This window comes from Notothenia rossii (genome assembly GCF_949606895.1).
Source record: "Notothenia rossii genome assembly, chromosome: 2".
Taxonomy (NCBI): Eukaryota; Metazoa; Chordata; class Actinopteri; order Perciformes; family Nototheniidae; genus Notothenia; species Notothenia rossii.
In genome coordinates, this window is record NC_136904.1 from 89,836,915 (window position 1) to 89,852,864 (window position 15,950).

At 38.4% G+C, this 15,950-nt stretch overlaps 1 protein-coding gene across 1 annotated transcript; it reads right to left on the reverse strand.

Annotated features, from left to right (window-relative positions):
* Positions 1-1,078: 1,078 nt before the first annotated feature.
* cyp27a3 (cytochrome P450 family 27 subfamily A member 3) lies at positions 1,079-14,800 on the reverse strand. Its single transcript, XM_079662574.1, has 9 exons — positions 13,889-14,800; positions 12,566-12,756; positions 10,457-10,656; positions 8,355-8,552; positions 6,632-6,795; positions 5,635-5,801; positions 5,100-5,181; positions 4,639-4,845; positions 1,079-2,822 (listed from the first exon to the last, which is right to left on the reverse strand). The coding sequence occupies exons 1-9, from the start codon at positions 14,141-14,143 to the stop codon at positions 2,688-2,690; spliced, it is 1,599 nt and encodes a 532-aa protein (XP_079518700.1). The 5' UTR covers positions 14,144-14,800; the 3' UTR covers positions 1,079-2,687.
* Between the last annotated feature and the right edge of the window lie 1,150 nt (positions 14,801-15,950).

Genomic DNA, 15,950 nt, shown 5'->3' on the forward strand with positions numbered 1-15,950 from the left:
GAGTTAATTTACTTTAAGACATTGAGGTGACATTAAGTGATGTAGTAATAACTTTTTGTAATTATGATGAAAAAAATGCACAATTCACCGCTTTTAGAGCGGCTACTGGAAGTGAGCTGTAATAATTCATTCAATATTTTATGTCAGTATCTTCCAGGGATCATGACATAAATACAGTAATATTTATAAATGTGCATTATTTTTGTTAAAGAAATAATAAATAAGAGCTAAATTAGCATGTTGGTAAATCATGTAGTGCCAGAACTGTCCACAAGAGAGCAGTATTGGTCTTTTACTGTACAGAAAGAAGCTACAATAGGCGCATTCACACCGCAGTACTTTTCCCACAAAGGTTAATGAGAACTTAGTTCATCAGAACTCTTTAGTTCTGATGAACTAAGTACAGATCGCGTTCACACCGGAATAAATCCCTGGGGGTGGATTAGGCAAATGAAGCCGCTGACGTCACTTCTTCTTCTTCTGCTTTGGGTTTACTGGCAGGCCGCAAACAACTTCACGGCGTATACTGCCGCCCAAAATCCCCGGCCGGAAGTCCCCGGAGTTAGGGACTGGCTTCAGTAGAAGCTGCTGGGACTCCCAGCAGCTTCTACTGAAGCCTTCCGAGTAAATCGCCAGAACGCCTACACCTCCTCATCTCCACCGCTCCCATGTTTTATTTTGTGTTGCCATAAGTTAGTCTCTGCGTTTCTGTGTTGGGCTAATGCTAATAATGCTAATGCTAATAATGCTAATGCGAGGCTTGACAACACTTTTTTTTAGTTTTACGCGGCGTGGTTTGCAATCCGCCCAGCCAATCAGAAATGTTCTCACAAGAGAGCCGCCTGAGAGTCCCTGCTCTCTAGCAGGGACGGAAAAGGGGGTAAAAAGGTTCTCATGAACACATTTTAGTTCCGGCTCTTTTTGGTGTGAACGCGACATTTCGGAACTATATCGGAACTAAAGCGGGAAAAGTACTCCGGTGTGAACGCGGATAATAACAACACAGCACAAAGGGATTAAAAAGAACAACAAGATATGTTTATCTCTGAAGCAGAAGAATGAAAGAATAATTAAATAATTCGTTTTATAAAGACAGCCTTTATGTGTCAGATGATACATGTCGATCATGGAAGAAAAGAGGCCACATTATTTGTTTCAAATGTAGGGAACATTGTTCTGATAAATGTTGTGTTATCACAGCAGCAGTGTTTCTTACATCTAAGATGGGAACATGTATGACAAAAACTAACACTATTATTAAAAAGGAATAGATTGTAATGGAAAAACACAAAATAAAATGTACAACAAAAGGCCACTGGTTGTCAACAAGAAAACATTTTGACAAAATAGATCAATGCAATCACACAGATGCACAGAGAAATATTCACAAGGAGATGCAAAATATTCACAAATAGACACAAAAAAACTGCATAAAAACGTAAAATGTCCAAAAATAAATGGTCAATTCTTACAAATTGTGCAAAAATTACTATAAAACTGCACTGTATGTAGTATGTACAGGACATACGACGTGCCATCCCACTAACACCTGCACATATATATTTATTTATGTTCATTCATAATTATCTACACTCATTACTGTATATATGTATATTATACTCAGAGTCTTACCATATCTTATTGTTGTTAGTTTTCTCTTCATACTGTTATTTACTTATTAACTCTTATCCGACACATGAAGTTCCCGGGGATTATTAAAGGTACATTTTATCTGATCTTATCCTAAAGTTCAACTTTCAATGAACATTTTTGGGCTGGGGGGGGGGGGCTGTTTAAAGGTCCTTGGATCGACACACACACAAAATTAGAAAACACAAAGACATTTTCTAAAGGCAGTGGTGGAAAGTATTTACTCTGGTATTGTACTTAAAGCACTTTTTGATATATTTCTACTTTACCTGAATATTTCCATTTAATGCTACTTCACATTTCTACTTTTCACCCCACTACATGTATTTGAATGTAGTTAGTAGTAACTTTGTCCACATTGACAAGCTAAAACACTAAAATAATCTTACATTATTATAATAACAATATCAAATAATAGCCATAATAATAAAATATTGTGAAAAAATCCATACTGCATACCGAGTACTTTTACTTTTGATATTTGAAGTGCATTAAGCTTTAGGGCTATTGTGCAGAGTGTGTAATTTAACTTTTCAAGTTTAGTTTTGATGATAATACTTTTGTACTTTAACTAAAGTAAAATGTTGAAATCAGGACTTGTAGTGGAGTATTTTAGGACTATAGTATTTTTACTTTTACTTAAGTAAAGGATCTGAGTACTTTTTCCAACACTGCCTAAAGGAGTTACATGTTTGTATTTTGGAATTTGGAAAACTAGCCGAAACACACATAGACATGAGGAGACAATGCAAATGGGAAGCAGCATAAGAGATGTGGCATTATTAAATATATTTCTATTATCTTGGACACGTGATCACGGCTAAACCAATATTGTGTTGAATCTCTTGAATATATCTTTGAAGTAAAAAAGTGTGGGACTAAAACAAGATAAAAACTAGAGGAAAGGTTAATCCTGACCAAACAAACGACTACAACTGGACCCAGCTTGTTGTGTGGTGCCTTCCAGCCGGTCCTCTGGATGTGACCGCTCCGTGCTTGGTAACAGGCGGGGACCCGGTGTGAATACTAAACGAGGCTCAGACAGAAACCCCCGCTCGGGGTCGGTCCAAAAACTGCAGGTTGATGGGTGTCGCCGGGCAGAGCAGGGTTCTGGTGATCGGCTCCACGGTGGTTCCTGCTGGGTCCGGACGCACCTCGTACTGCTTTATCAACTTTGAAATAAAAAGGAGAAACGTTAGTTAAAATGTGCCTCGGAGATTAAAGGTCCCCTAATATGCAAAATCCACTTCTTCATGTCTCTTCTACATCAACATGTGTCCCCTCTTCCTCATGTCTCTTCTACATCAACATGTGTCCCCTCTTCTTCATGTCTCTTCTACATCAACATGTGTCCCCTCTTCTTCATGTCTCTTCTACATCAACATGTGTCCCCTCTTCTCCATGTCTCTTCTACATCAACATGTGTCCCCTCTTCTTCATGTCTCTTCTACATCAACATGTGTCCCCTCTTCTCCATGTCTCTTCTACATCAACATGTGTCCCCTCTTCTCCATGTCTCTTCTACATCAACATGTGTCCCCTCTTCTTCATGTCTCTTCTACATCAACATGTGTCCCCTCTTCTTCATGTCTCCTCTACATCAACATGTGTCCCCTCTTCTCCATGTCTCTTCTACATCAACATGTGTCCCCTCTTCTACATCAACATGTGTCCCCTCTTCTTCATGTCTCTTCTACATCAACATGTGTCCCCTCTTCTCCATGTCTCTTCTACATCAACATGTGTCCCCTCTTCTTCATGTCTCTTCTACATCAACATGTGTCCCCTCTTCTACATCAACATGTGTCCCCTCTTCTTCATGTCTCTTCTACATCAACATGTGTCCCCTCTTCTTCATGTCTCTTCTACATCAACATGTGTCCCCTCTTCTTCATGTCTCTTCTACATCAACGTGTGTCCCCTCTTCTTCATGTCTCTTCTACATCAACATGTGTCCCCTCTTCTTCATGTCTCTTCTACATCAACATGTGTCCCCTCTTCTCCATGTCTCCTCTACATCAACATGTGTCCCCTCTTCTTCATGTCTCTTCTACATCAACATGTGTCCCCTGTTCTCCATGTCTCTTCTACATCAACGTTTGTCCCCTCTTCTTCATGTCTCTTCTACATCAACGTGTGTCCCCTGTTCTCCATGTCTCTTCTACATCAACATGTGTCCCCTCTTCTTCATGTCTCTTCTACATCAACATGTGTCCCCTCTTCTCCATGTCTCTTCTATATCAACATGTGTCCCCTCTTCTTCATGTCTCTTCTACATCAGCATGTGTCCCCTCTTCTTCATGTCTCTTCTACATCAACATGTGTCCCCTCTTCTTCATGTCTCTTCTACATCAACATTTGTCCCCTCTTCTCCATGTCTCCTCTACATCAACATGTGTCCCCTCTTCTTCATGTCTCTTCTACATCAGCATGTGTCCCCTCTTCTTCATGTCTCTTCTACATCAACATGTGTCCCCTCTTCTTCATGTCTCTTCTACATCAACATGTGTCCCCTCTTCTTCATGTCTCTTCTACATCAACATGTGTCCTCTCTTCTTCATGTCTCTTCTACATCAACATGTGTCCTCTCTTCTTCATGTCTCTTCTACATCAACATGTGTCCCCTCTGTGGAAAGAGACTCTGAAAGTTTCAGGAACAAAGGTTCTCTCTCTCTTTTTGATCCATTTCTATAAAAACCTGTCTGAAAATGAGCTGATCAGATTTTGCCCACTTTATGACGTCATAACGATTTTTTGTCTTGTGTAACCATTAGCCAATCAGCAACCAAGATACCCCCCCCCCCAACCTTATCACCTGAATCTCCTCCTAGAGCAGTGCTTCTCAAAGTGTGGTCAGCGGACCACACCCGTGAGCACCCCCTAGTGGTCCGTGAGTATGGAAAAGTTTGAGAAACACTGTCCTAGAGAAACGTTTAGAAGTCATTGATTGAATCTTAGAAAGCAGCAACATTAAAGAGAGGCTTTTACCCTGGAGAGCAGCAGGTACATCTCCAGCTCGGCCACCCGTCGGCCCAGACACGCCCGGATCCCGAAGCCGAACGGCACCGAACCGAACGGATGCTGCTTGGTCCTCTCATCGGATCCTCTCAGCCAGCGGTCGGGCAGGAAGGAGTGAGCGTCGGGGAAAATGCTCTCATCGTAGGACACAGCGTAGTGGCACAGGTGGAACAGCGTCTGGGAGAAATGTACAAAGTTACGTGAGTTAATTACAAAATATTGTAATCAGTTACAGCTTCTGAGAAAAAACAAATATCCAGTCACGAGTCAATGCTGCTGATTACAAAGCGTGACATCTGATTTATATTCTTTGAAATAAAAATCTGACAGTGATTAGTGTTAAGTATTAAATAAAAACAATGGAGAAAAAAATCAAATTAAGCTGAATTTGTTTTCAACATTTCATGATTTGGCTCTTAAAAGTCACTCACGTTTTTGGGGAAGAGATGATCTCCGACCACAATCTCATTTTCAACGTTGAGTCGGGCGTTTCCTGGAACCACCGGATACAACCTGAGCAACAAAAGATATTTAAAGACATCACCTTATGTTGTCCCCATTTGTATGTTTTTCTTTTTAGCACTAGATGGCGCAATGGCACGGGGTATTTAGGTGACCTCACTGGCACAGGTGTGGGTTCTAGGACTGGGTTCTAGGACTGGGTTCTAGGACTGGGTTCTAGGACTGGGAAAAGCAAAACAAATGTGACCGTGTAGCCGTGCACAAACCGTTTTTCTTTGGTAATAAAATGCTATTGAAAGCTAAAAACTACGTTGTGAATGGAGATTACACGCGTCCAATTAGTTTACCCAATCCCTCTGTGATATTGAGTAGTCACCACATCTTAGAATAAAAAACTAAGATTTGCACTTTGCACTTCTGACCATGCAGCCAGAACAAAAAAAGTGCTCACTGCAAGAACCGACATCTCCTTTATATGGTGTCCTATTAAAACAAATTAATCACCGTAGCGTCTCTCTGATGATAGCCTTCAGGTACGGCATGTGAGCGATGTCTTCGCTGGTGGGCACCTTGTCCCCGGGACACACACGGATCACTTCCTGGTAAAGCTGCTCCTGGATCTCTGGTATCTTTGCCAACTGGTACAGAGACCACGCGATAGTGTTGGAGGTCTGAAAAAGAGAGAGGAGCACACACGCTTATCTTCTGTTTTTTACTTTGATGTTCAAGTTGCCCTCTCACTGAGCCCTGATGTTCAGTTTGAAAGCTGCCTGGGTTAGAAGTGGGCTTAATAAAGGTAAAGTAAACGTTTAGTAGATATCTAGGTTACATAAAACTGGTGTTTCAAAATACCAATGGCTATATTATTCTAAGGAATTGTAGAAAAACTATTCATGTAAAAATTCAGATTGTTATTGTATTGTAATATTATGAATCATTTCACAACTATCAAACATTAAATGTTTTTTTGTGAAGCATATTGTGTGGTTAGATACAAATGATATTAATTTATGAACAAATTAACTTTTAAACTGGTGAATTTCAGAGAATTAGAAGGCAGCTTTTCTAAGTCTTCCACTTTTTTTAACAGGCACAATCCTGACCTTTCACAGGCAGTATTCACATTTTGTATAACTTGAAATGCACTTGAAGTGTAGTGAAGATGTTATTCTTAAAGCCCCTGAGATTTGAAGAATACAAAACATTTATTTATTTGAGATTTATTTGAGAGAGAGAGAGAAGATTCACACCACTAATGAAGTCATAATTTAAGCCAACAAGAAAACGTAATGCAAGACAAATTATACTATACAATAACACACACACACACACACACACACACACACACACACACACACACACACACACACACACACACACACACACACACACACACACACACACACACACACACACACACACACACACACACACACACACACACACACACACACACACACACACACACACACACACACACACGCACACTGTCTGTACTCACTGTGTCGACTCCTGCCAGCAGCAGCTCCGTGACGCTGCCCAGGATCTCTGTGACGGTCATCTGGTCGCTGAGCAGCAGGTGTGTGAGGTACGCTCCCTCCACCTGCTGCTTCAGGTGCACCTGCTGCTGGATCTGTGCCAGCTTCTTCTGCACCAGCTCCTCCGCTGAGAGACAAACAAGTTTAGCTTTTGTCATCGGAAAGAAATATGTTCCTGCAAAAACATTTGTGTAATATACTCAGGGTTCATACACTTTTTCACCAATGATTTTCCATGACTTCTCCTCCATGACCTTTACCTAATTTTCCATGACCAAAAACATCACTCTTTCTCAGCGTACCACTGAAAATGGTTTATTTGAACATGGAACAGGAAAATAAGGTCTGCATATGAAACATGTTGTGCCTATCTAAAACAAATCCTTACTAGCCCAGCAAAACACCTCGTCAGTTAAAAGCCATTTTACGTTTCATTACTACACGATACAGTATTTATTATCATTATAATATTACTATTTTGGCGATTAGATAAAATATAAATTATATTTGATGCGACTTTAGTTACATTTCCATGACTTTTCCAAAACTTTGGGAAATATATTGTTTTCCATAACTTTTCCAGGGCCTGGAATTAGCATTTTGAATTTCCATGACTTTTCCAGGTTTTGAATGACCGTAAGAACCCTGTATACTATTTGTTCATGTTAATATTATTTGTGTATGTTGCAATGTTGGAGGAGCCTGAGCCTGTCATTGCCTAACATTTAAATAACTCTCAAATGTATTTAGTCCTTAAAGAAAACAGGCAGGATATTCAATTTAAAAAGTAACAATAAGTATTCTTTAAAAATAACAACACAATATGTCATTTATAAGTATATATATATTATGTAAACTCTTCATCGTTTCAGGTTTGTATGTCAATGATTGTAACAACACCACATTATAAAGAAGAATACTGCATTTTGTGCAGAATGGCACCATTGTTTCTCATGGGAGTGAATACATATTATTTTCCATGTTCCTGAAACTTACTTGCACCAATATGTCTTTTGCACAGGAGCCTGGGATTTCAGTATTTCATTGACAAAACTACACTGCAGCTATTGTGTATATGATAAATAAACGCTTTCAATCCTTTTAAAGAGGCCCTATTAGGCATATATTATACAATTATGAAACCTGAAAAATTTACTTTTGCCCACTAGATGGCGAAAGAATCAACACAGAAGGAAAAAGGGCCTTGTGAGCTGTGAGGTGGACTTTGTGACTTTGAGAGAGTCACCAGTCTAGTGTCCTTGAAATTATTTGATAACGCAAATGACCATGAAGCCTGAGCTTTAGCAACCCTTTTTCTGTGATAACAATCCGTGAGGAGGATTGGCAGAGAAAGAGCTGCACGCAAACAGCAAAGGGTTCATGTTGTAATACTTGAAATTCCTCAAAGCAAGAGAGGACATGTTATATTAACTTACATAGGCTACTTTGTTTCACGTGAGTAATATGTCATTGTCAATCTCATGTTGTTTTGGAAATGTCCTACAGTCCCAGGTAACCATTAGTTTACATTTGAGCAGGATTAGGAAACATGCTTGAACCATTAGAGATAACATATATTTAAAAAAACAAAACAAGAATCAAGGATGTTCTAGTTCTGATTCTGATATTGAACAAACAAACCATTTTTCTGTAGCAAACGGCCTAAAACATGTTATATTTCCTCACAGATTTTGAAGAGGTAATCCCAGGCGGCTGCAAACTGTTTCCAGAAGGGGATGTAGGGCCAGATTCTCTTTGGGAAGAGGATGATGACGTTGGAGAGACGAAACATTTCACCCACGGAGACGATGAACTTCTGTGTTTCCTCCGGCACCTCCTCGTTCAAGCAGCCCATACGAGTCTCAAACAACACTGAACAGATACCTGCGTTTAAAAAGATATACAACAAATATTATAACTCATCTGTTTGCTATCCTGGCTACAAAGTGGTGATTTAGTTAAGCAAAGTTTACACATCTTACACCTTGGCCAATAAAGAACAATCCACTTCTTTTTTTTAGCAAAGTGAAACATTGATTTAGGGGGATTTTGGTTGATATTATGTTCCATTTGATACCACATTTGTTTGATGGGGTTGGGTTCAATTACTTTACACTAAACTGGTTATTTAAACAAATAGCTCCTGGCTATGTGGCATTGCAAAGTTAAAACAGGACACAGCCCTTTAATATATAATCGTTTGCTGCTGCAATATTATTGTCTTCATTGTGTTATTCTATATGTCTTACCATGTGTCTTACACAGCCCTGTTGCCGTAGAAGCCTGATATACAAAGTTAATCCATAATTTTATAAGAAAGCTGCTGTTTAAAGGAATATATTGACATTTTAGGGAATGTTTATCTGCTTTCTTTCTCAGAGTTTGATTTAAAAAATCAATACCACTGTCAAGGCTGCCAGTTATATGAAGCTACGGCTAGTTAGCTTAGCGCTTAGCTTAGCAAAAAGACTGTACACGGAGGGAAACAGCCAGCTTGGCTTTGTAAGCTGTAAACCTCTCTAAAACCATTGTTCACTCTTATCATACATATTAAACCAAATAAAGCCAGACCTGCTCTTTCAGCCTGTTTCCAGTCTTAAGGCTGAGCTAAGTTAAGCTAAGCTAACCAGCTGGTGGCTGTACACTAGCTTCATATTTAGCACAAAGACACTAGAGCTGTATCATTCTCACCCTTGAGTTATCTGAAGAAAATGAAATAAGCATGTTCCTAAAAACGTCAAACTAATTTCTCTGTGTACATAAACGTAGTATCTAATCAGGGGTCAAGGCCAAAACACCCAACAACTGTCTCAGAGTTTACGCCCTGACTGACTGACAGCACACACATGACACATTGATATATTAATGGATGACTAATTCTCTGCTTTGCAAGAATAAAGAAGTGTGGTTGTAATCGTTATTTTGCAAGTATGAACAAGTAATATCTAAAGTTTGCTCCTCATTCGGCACATTTAATCATTGTATTTAAGTTACATTCTGAATTTAGGGCTTGCACTTGAGTATTTTAGGGTACTTATATTTGTAAATTTACGTAAAGCATCTGGGAAATTCTTCCACCAAGGTCCCGACTTCTTAATCATATTAACTACATTTAAAGTAGCCTACAATACTTGCTAATAGTACTACTGTTTTGACACAATCGTACTTAGTACTGAGTATTTCCATTTGATGGTATTTTACTTCTAGTCCACTACATTTCAGGGACATATATTTTGTTTTTACTCCACAACAATTATTTAAAAATTATATTTATTATTAGTTACTTTTGCGTATTGAAACACAAGAAATCCATTTTGAAAAAGTGCAACATTAACAGGTTCTTAAATGATGTCTCAGTGAATCAAACAGGATAAAATATCATTATATAATATTAAAATACTGTGAAAAGGGTCACAAGTATTTACTTCATGTACATTTAGCTAATTATACTTTTTACTTCTAGCAGTGGATCAAATGAACCAACTACTTATTTTACACAAAGTAAAGGATCTAAGTTCTTCTTTCAGCTCTGTATGTGTGTGGTATGTTGCTTTACATTGATTCACTTTAAAGATTAACAGAAGGAATACATCCTGCAGAGCACTTTAAATATAATTATCCATTAAACTTGTGTTGAACTATAACACAGTTGATCTTCTTTCATTCCATGTAAGATGTATTTCACCAGTAACTTCTTCGAACTGAATTTCTTTCCCTCTAAAAACCTCTCTATTGCTAATCCAGATGTTTTCTGTTGACTTTCCACAGCTGAATTGTTCACTACTGACCTTCAAAAGCAAATTTGTAGAGTTCCTCCGTCAGGTCGTTGACCATCACTCCGCCTCCGTTTGTATCCCTGAGCCAGGCCACTCTGTGGATGAAGTCCGTCACCACGTCGTTTACGGTGTTCGTGTAGGAGGAGACGTGTTTGGGCTTCAACATCCGAGGGTTCAGGATGCTGCGGATGCGCTGCCAGTTGGCCCCCATTCTACCAAAAGACAAGGAAGATTAATTCAGATTAATACGAAATAAGAAAATGGGCTTCGAGGTTTCACGTTTCAAGGCTTTCATTGTCATGTGTGCATAGCTACAGTGTAGTTATGTACACATGACAATCTTAGGTCACAGGTTTCTCAAACAGTGCAACACAATAAAATAGACAAAAGTGCAAGTAAATAAAATAAAATAGAATATGATAGAAACAAAATGAGATAAAGTGGTTTAATAAACGTTCGTCAAACTCAAATGTATTGTTCTGTAATATAGGATTGTGGTTCTTTAACGCACTTTAAAAACCTTATTTTCTTTTAATTGTTTGTTCTAATTTTATTTATGTTATATTACCGTGTCAAACTCTCTTTGTTTAATGATGCGTTGCTGGTATTTGGTACATTTTGTTCACCGTGTGTGTTTAAGCTCTTCTGTTTAAATGTGAAAGCCCTTTGGAACTTTGTTTGAAATATAAAGAATACATTTGCCTTGTGAAGTTTACTTTATTTTGGTATTTTTCAACTTATTCAACCCAAAATACACATATGAAAAATAATAAATAAACAATGATAGGTCCTTGCTAGTGACAGCCTATCAAATGTAAACTGACTGAAAATGTGTAGCCTCAAGCTAGTTAGCCTTAAACATTTCGTATTTTGTAAAAATATACACTAAAATATGAAAGTGTATTCAAAGCCTGAGTCATTGCAATCCTCTCCATCAAAAAACGATTAAAAACACCTCATTGAGTGTTGACTTCATTACCATTAACCCAGTGTAGTATAATGAATATGACTCCTTACTTGCATCTATACTCCACTAAACGTACTGTCCAATAGTCTTGAAAGAGCCAAAGACCACATTTGGTTAAACAACTCTCACTTGTGAACCTAATGGATGAAACATGTTTGCAACAGCTGGAGTAATTCAGGAGGTTTTAGGGTTTAGAGTTCAGGCTTTTCTCTGTTGTAACAAAATTAACTGACGACGACGAGCGCTGCCTCAACAGGTCTGACAAGAAAAACCTGATAAAAGCTAAAAAAAGCTGCTATTATACAATCAAAAACAACAATTGTCCTCCTGACTGGGTCTGACTGGAGCCTTATGATTTGTTATGAATATGGTACAAAGTACAAAGCAACTAATACAGTAGTTTCCGAGGAATTATACTTAGATAGGACTTATATAAATGACATCCTATTTTAAATAAGTATCTATAACATTGGACAGTACGTTTTGTTCTGCTTTTAACATTACATTAAATGTCACTAGATGCTTCCATGGCGACTTCATTTCATTCAATACTGTGAGCAAACCCCTCAATACTGTGGGGTGAAGTGTTTTTCCCAGGGACATAATGACATGCTGACTGTAGTGGGACTCGAACTTGCCCTCCCCTGGTCTGAAGATGAGCGCGATGTTCCACTGAGCCACATCCTCCCTTTTGAGGCTTTAAGTTAGAAAATTAATTTGGGTATATCTTCATAAATTACGAGTCAAATTCCCCAGGTGTTTTTTTTTTATGAGCTGTAAATAACACAAAGAGGGGATTGTGTGCAAAACAATGAATCTCTCTCTGACTGAGGAGTCCTTTTAGGAGTTTATTCTGAAGACTGTTTTACAACTACTATGGAATTGACTGTGGACGGACGGGATCAAATCAATCAAGCTAGAGGATCTATCAGAATCAGAATACTTTGATCCTTCCCACAGAGGGGATTTTTACATTTGTTACAGCAGAAAGAGCCAAAAACAGTTTAATGTTAACTAAAAAGCATGCATAAAAAAACCATTAAAGATTAACAAAAATACAAAATACACATCTGTAATGATGTAGCAGCCAGATATATATTGCACAGTAATTAACGGCATATATTGCACATAGTTGGTACGGGGGGTTTACTCACTCAGTCAGGGGTCCGTAGGCATGGTTCCTGACCTCCCTGTATCTCCTCCAGTGGGGCATGTCTGTGCGGACCGGGTGCCTCCCCTCCTGCCTCAGGACCTGCTCGATCAGCTCAGCGGTCGCCACGTTCACTACGACCAGAGGCCCGAACGTTGACTTCCACAGAGGGCCGTAGATCTTCCTGTGCTCAATCTGTGGGCAGCGTGGAGATATTGGATGTGTGATTTACCAAAGACCCTCACATATTGAGCTGCCTCCTGCAGGACGGATCAATTTGTTATTTCCGCAGTGTTCAACACATCAATTTACTTAGGGTCTAAGGAAATATGAACTTGAGTTTTGTTATAGTTGAATTGATTCTCAAACACACTTTAGGTTTTTAACGAGTTAACTTTCTATTTATTTGTTTACCTTAAGAATCCTTTTTTAATCAATGTGTTCAGATTGCACAAAAGTAATACTATGATGTTTGATATTACAGGGACTGTGAATTTTTAACATGATTTTATGCATATGGTGGTGCTTTCTCTTTACACTATGACAGATTGTAGATTTTATTAATCACAATATAATGCCTTCGTTAAGGCTAATTGTGGCTATACTGAATGTCCTAAACAGTTTGAGAAGAAACGCAAAGCATGTGGTTAATAATACGTATATTACCTAGGAGCACAGATGCAAATTTCTTCTGTGGAAAAACAGGTTCAGCAAATAAAAGTGTAAAGGTAAAGCCTTGTATTATTATATAGTTTTCATAAATGTATTGTATGTGTTGTGTAAAACAAATGTCAGGACAATAGGTACAAAAACATTGCAGACTCTGATGCCAATGTAATGTCTTTACATTTCAAGTTTTGTCCATTTAAAACCCAAATATGTTAATATAATTGAAAAACAGAGAACATCTCTATATATGAGATGCTGAAAACAGACTTTTCTGCAATATTGGCATTGCAACATTGTTATAATATTTGTGAGTGTGACCTTGATTTAACATTTAATTTGTCAATGCTGCCAGCAACACAAATACAATTGAGTACATTTCCATTCAGCACTGGGTTCAGGGAGTGCATCTGATATGCAAAAACACAGCAGACACAACTTCATAACAGTCTGCCTGCACAGAGACCTGCCAAAATAGGTAAATAAGTGCACTAATGGATTGAATTTACTTTGTGTTAACTACTCATTTACTAAGGCTTTACGGTCATGTTAACTTGTGATGCAATCGAAGACAGTCTCCATAAATAAATGATATGGTCTGACAGGTCGAAACCGAACAACAACACAGCAGTCCTTTCATCCACAGAATCCCTCCACGTACCTGCATTTGTTGCGCCTTTTTGAAATAGCCCTTTACAAAAAGCCAGTTTAAAGTGGACATCAAACTCGGTCCGCCTAAATCATCCATGGTTTTCTGTTTCACGGAGTCATTTATCACGGTGGTGGTGGTGGCTGCGTCACGGCGGTGGATGCCCGCATGATTCCCCGCATTCAGGCCGGCTTTAGCCGTCTGAATCCCGGCGTGCTGCTGCCGGTTCACCCGCAGTCCGAGGCTCACCAGAGATTTCCTCAACATTTTCACTGCAGGTGTGTTTTTCCTGCAGCTTCTGAGGTAGAAACAGGCACGACAGCAGTGTGTGTGTTGGTGTGTGTGTGTGTGTCAGATAATAATGGCTCCCTGTTTATAGCTGCAGGCCGCTTTTTAAACCAAGGCTCTGAGCCAACTGTGGACTTTGTTACCCATAAATCTCCATGTTTGTAACATGCACATCCAAAACCAATAAGCTGATTATGTACTTATAAGACAAGATTGATTACTAAAAAAACACATCTGAATAGTGATATTTAACATTTTTAAGAGGTTTAACTTAATAAATAACGTATTTAGGTGTAAAACACGGGCACCCGAAGAGCGTATAGACCTCCAAATCCTGCAATATTAACACAAGTAAAACATGACGTGTGTTTGCCCAGTAATTGGGATCCGAACCAATTTTCTATGGGTTCTCCCTCTGACATGCTTCATACTTCCAATAAGTTCCATGACAATCGGTCCACTAGTTTCTCTCTAATCGTGCACCATGGCTCTTGTCTTGTTTATTGTGTGTGAATATTTGATTGGGTCACTTAAACCCAATGGGTTTTGTCTAAAACTAGACTACTCACTAAATAATTTAGATCTTGCTGAGCTCAATATGTAGGTAAAGGTATTTATTGAGTTATTAAGAGTTATTTTAATTATATCTGTAAAGCGTCTTTGAGCACCTGTAAAAGCGCTAACAAAATACATCTATTATTATTATTATTATTATTATTAAATGTGCAATGTATTAAAGTGCCTTCTGGAAAACTGATCAATTTAGTATGATTACACACATCCTAACACATGATGACAGCGATATGTATTGTATAATAGTGTATGGGTTCTCAAAAAACTATACATTTAAATAGAATATTTATTATGCATTTCGTGTATTTGTGCTGCATTCACGGATGTTTCTGCCACCAGAGGGCGACTTCTACTTTGCTTTCAGATGGGATAAATCTTTACAATATGCCATCAGAATTTGATTTCAATACTTTTTTTGTGGTTAGTTAATTAGTATTCATGTGTCAAATAAATTGTGCACTTGGATCAATCTTGCCGTGTAGAGCTGTTTGTGTGTGTGTGTGACATAACGTTTGTTTATCAGCTATTTTCAGTGCACTGCCTTTCTACTTGTGTTTTTAAATTGCAACGACAGTTATTTGACTCAGTTCGTAACAAAGACTTCAGGTTGTAACCGGCTCTGACCTTGTATAATTACAATTAATAGTATATATGTACACCTATTTATTAGCTTACATGGCACATGGTAACACCCTTACAAGTGTTTTTACTTGTGACTCTCAAAGAAGACTGTCAACATGTCGTCACAAGTTCTGGCTTATAAATGTGATATGAACAACAGCGAGTTTTTTTAAAGATGCCTAGTTAGAAGTGTATGGATGACATCATTGGTTAAACTGTTATTGGTATTTACAAAAATGTGTTGAAATAACACCTTGCTTGTTTGGCCTCGACAAAATCATTATAATCGTTACAAATGTAACGCACTTGTTGTACTTACTTTGAATAGAAAATGATCGTTCTATTGTTTCTCTATTTTGATCCAACGGGACAAAGAAAAAAGCTTGTGCCAAACTATGAACCTAATCAAAGCACTTCATTTCCCCCTTGATGGAAAAAAAAGGAAGTAAAAAAAGGAAGGAAGCTTACGTCCAGGATATCCTGCAGTAACCGGGCGTAACCTCAGGGTCACTACGATCAGAACAAATGTAATGTAATCACAATAAAATCCACACATGGTTGCACACAAATAAAAAAACAGATTAGGCAATGC

Excerpts from the sequence above, each read along its gene's own strand:
- cyp27a3 (XM_079662574.1), bottom strand. The coding sequence starts at position 14,143 with ATGTTGAGGAAATCTCTGGTGAGCCTCGGACTGCGGGTGAACCGGCAG. Across the intron at positions 10,657-12,565 it reads GCCTACGGACCCCTGACTGA|AATGGGGGCCAACTGGCAGC; the intron begins GTGAGTAAACCC and ends GTCTTTTGGTAG. Across the intron at positions 6,796-8,354 it reads GGATTACCTCTTCAAAATCT|CGGAGGAGCTGGTGCAGAAG; the intron begins GTGAGGAAATAT and ends TTTGTCTCTCAG.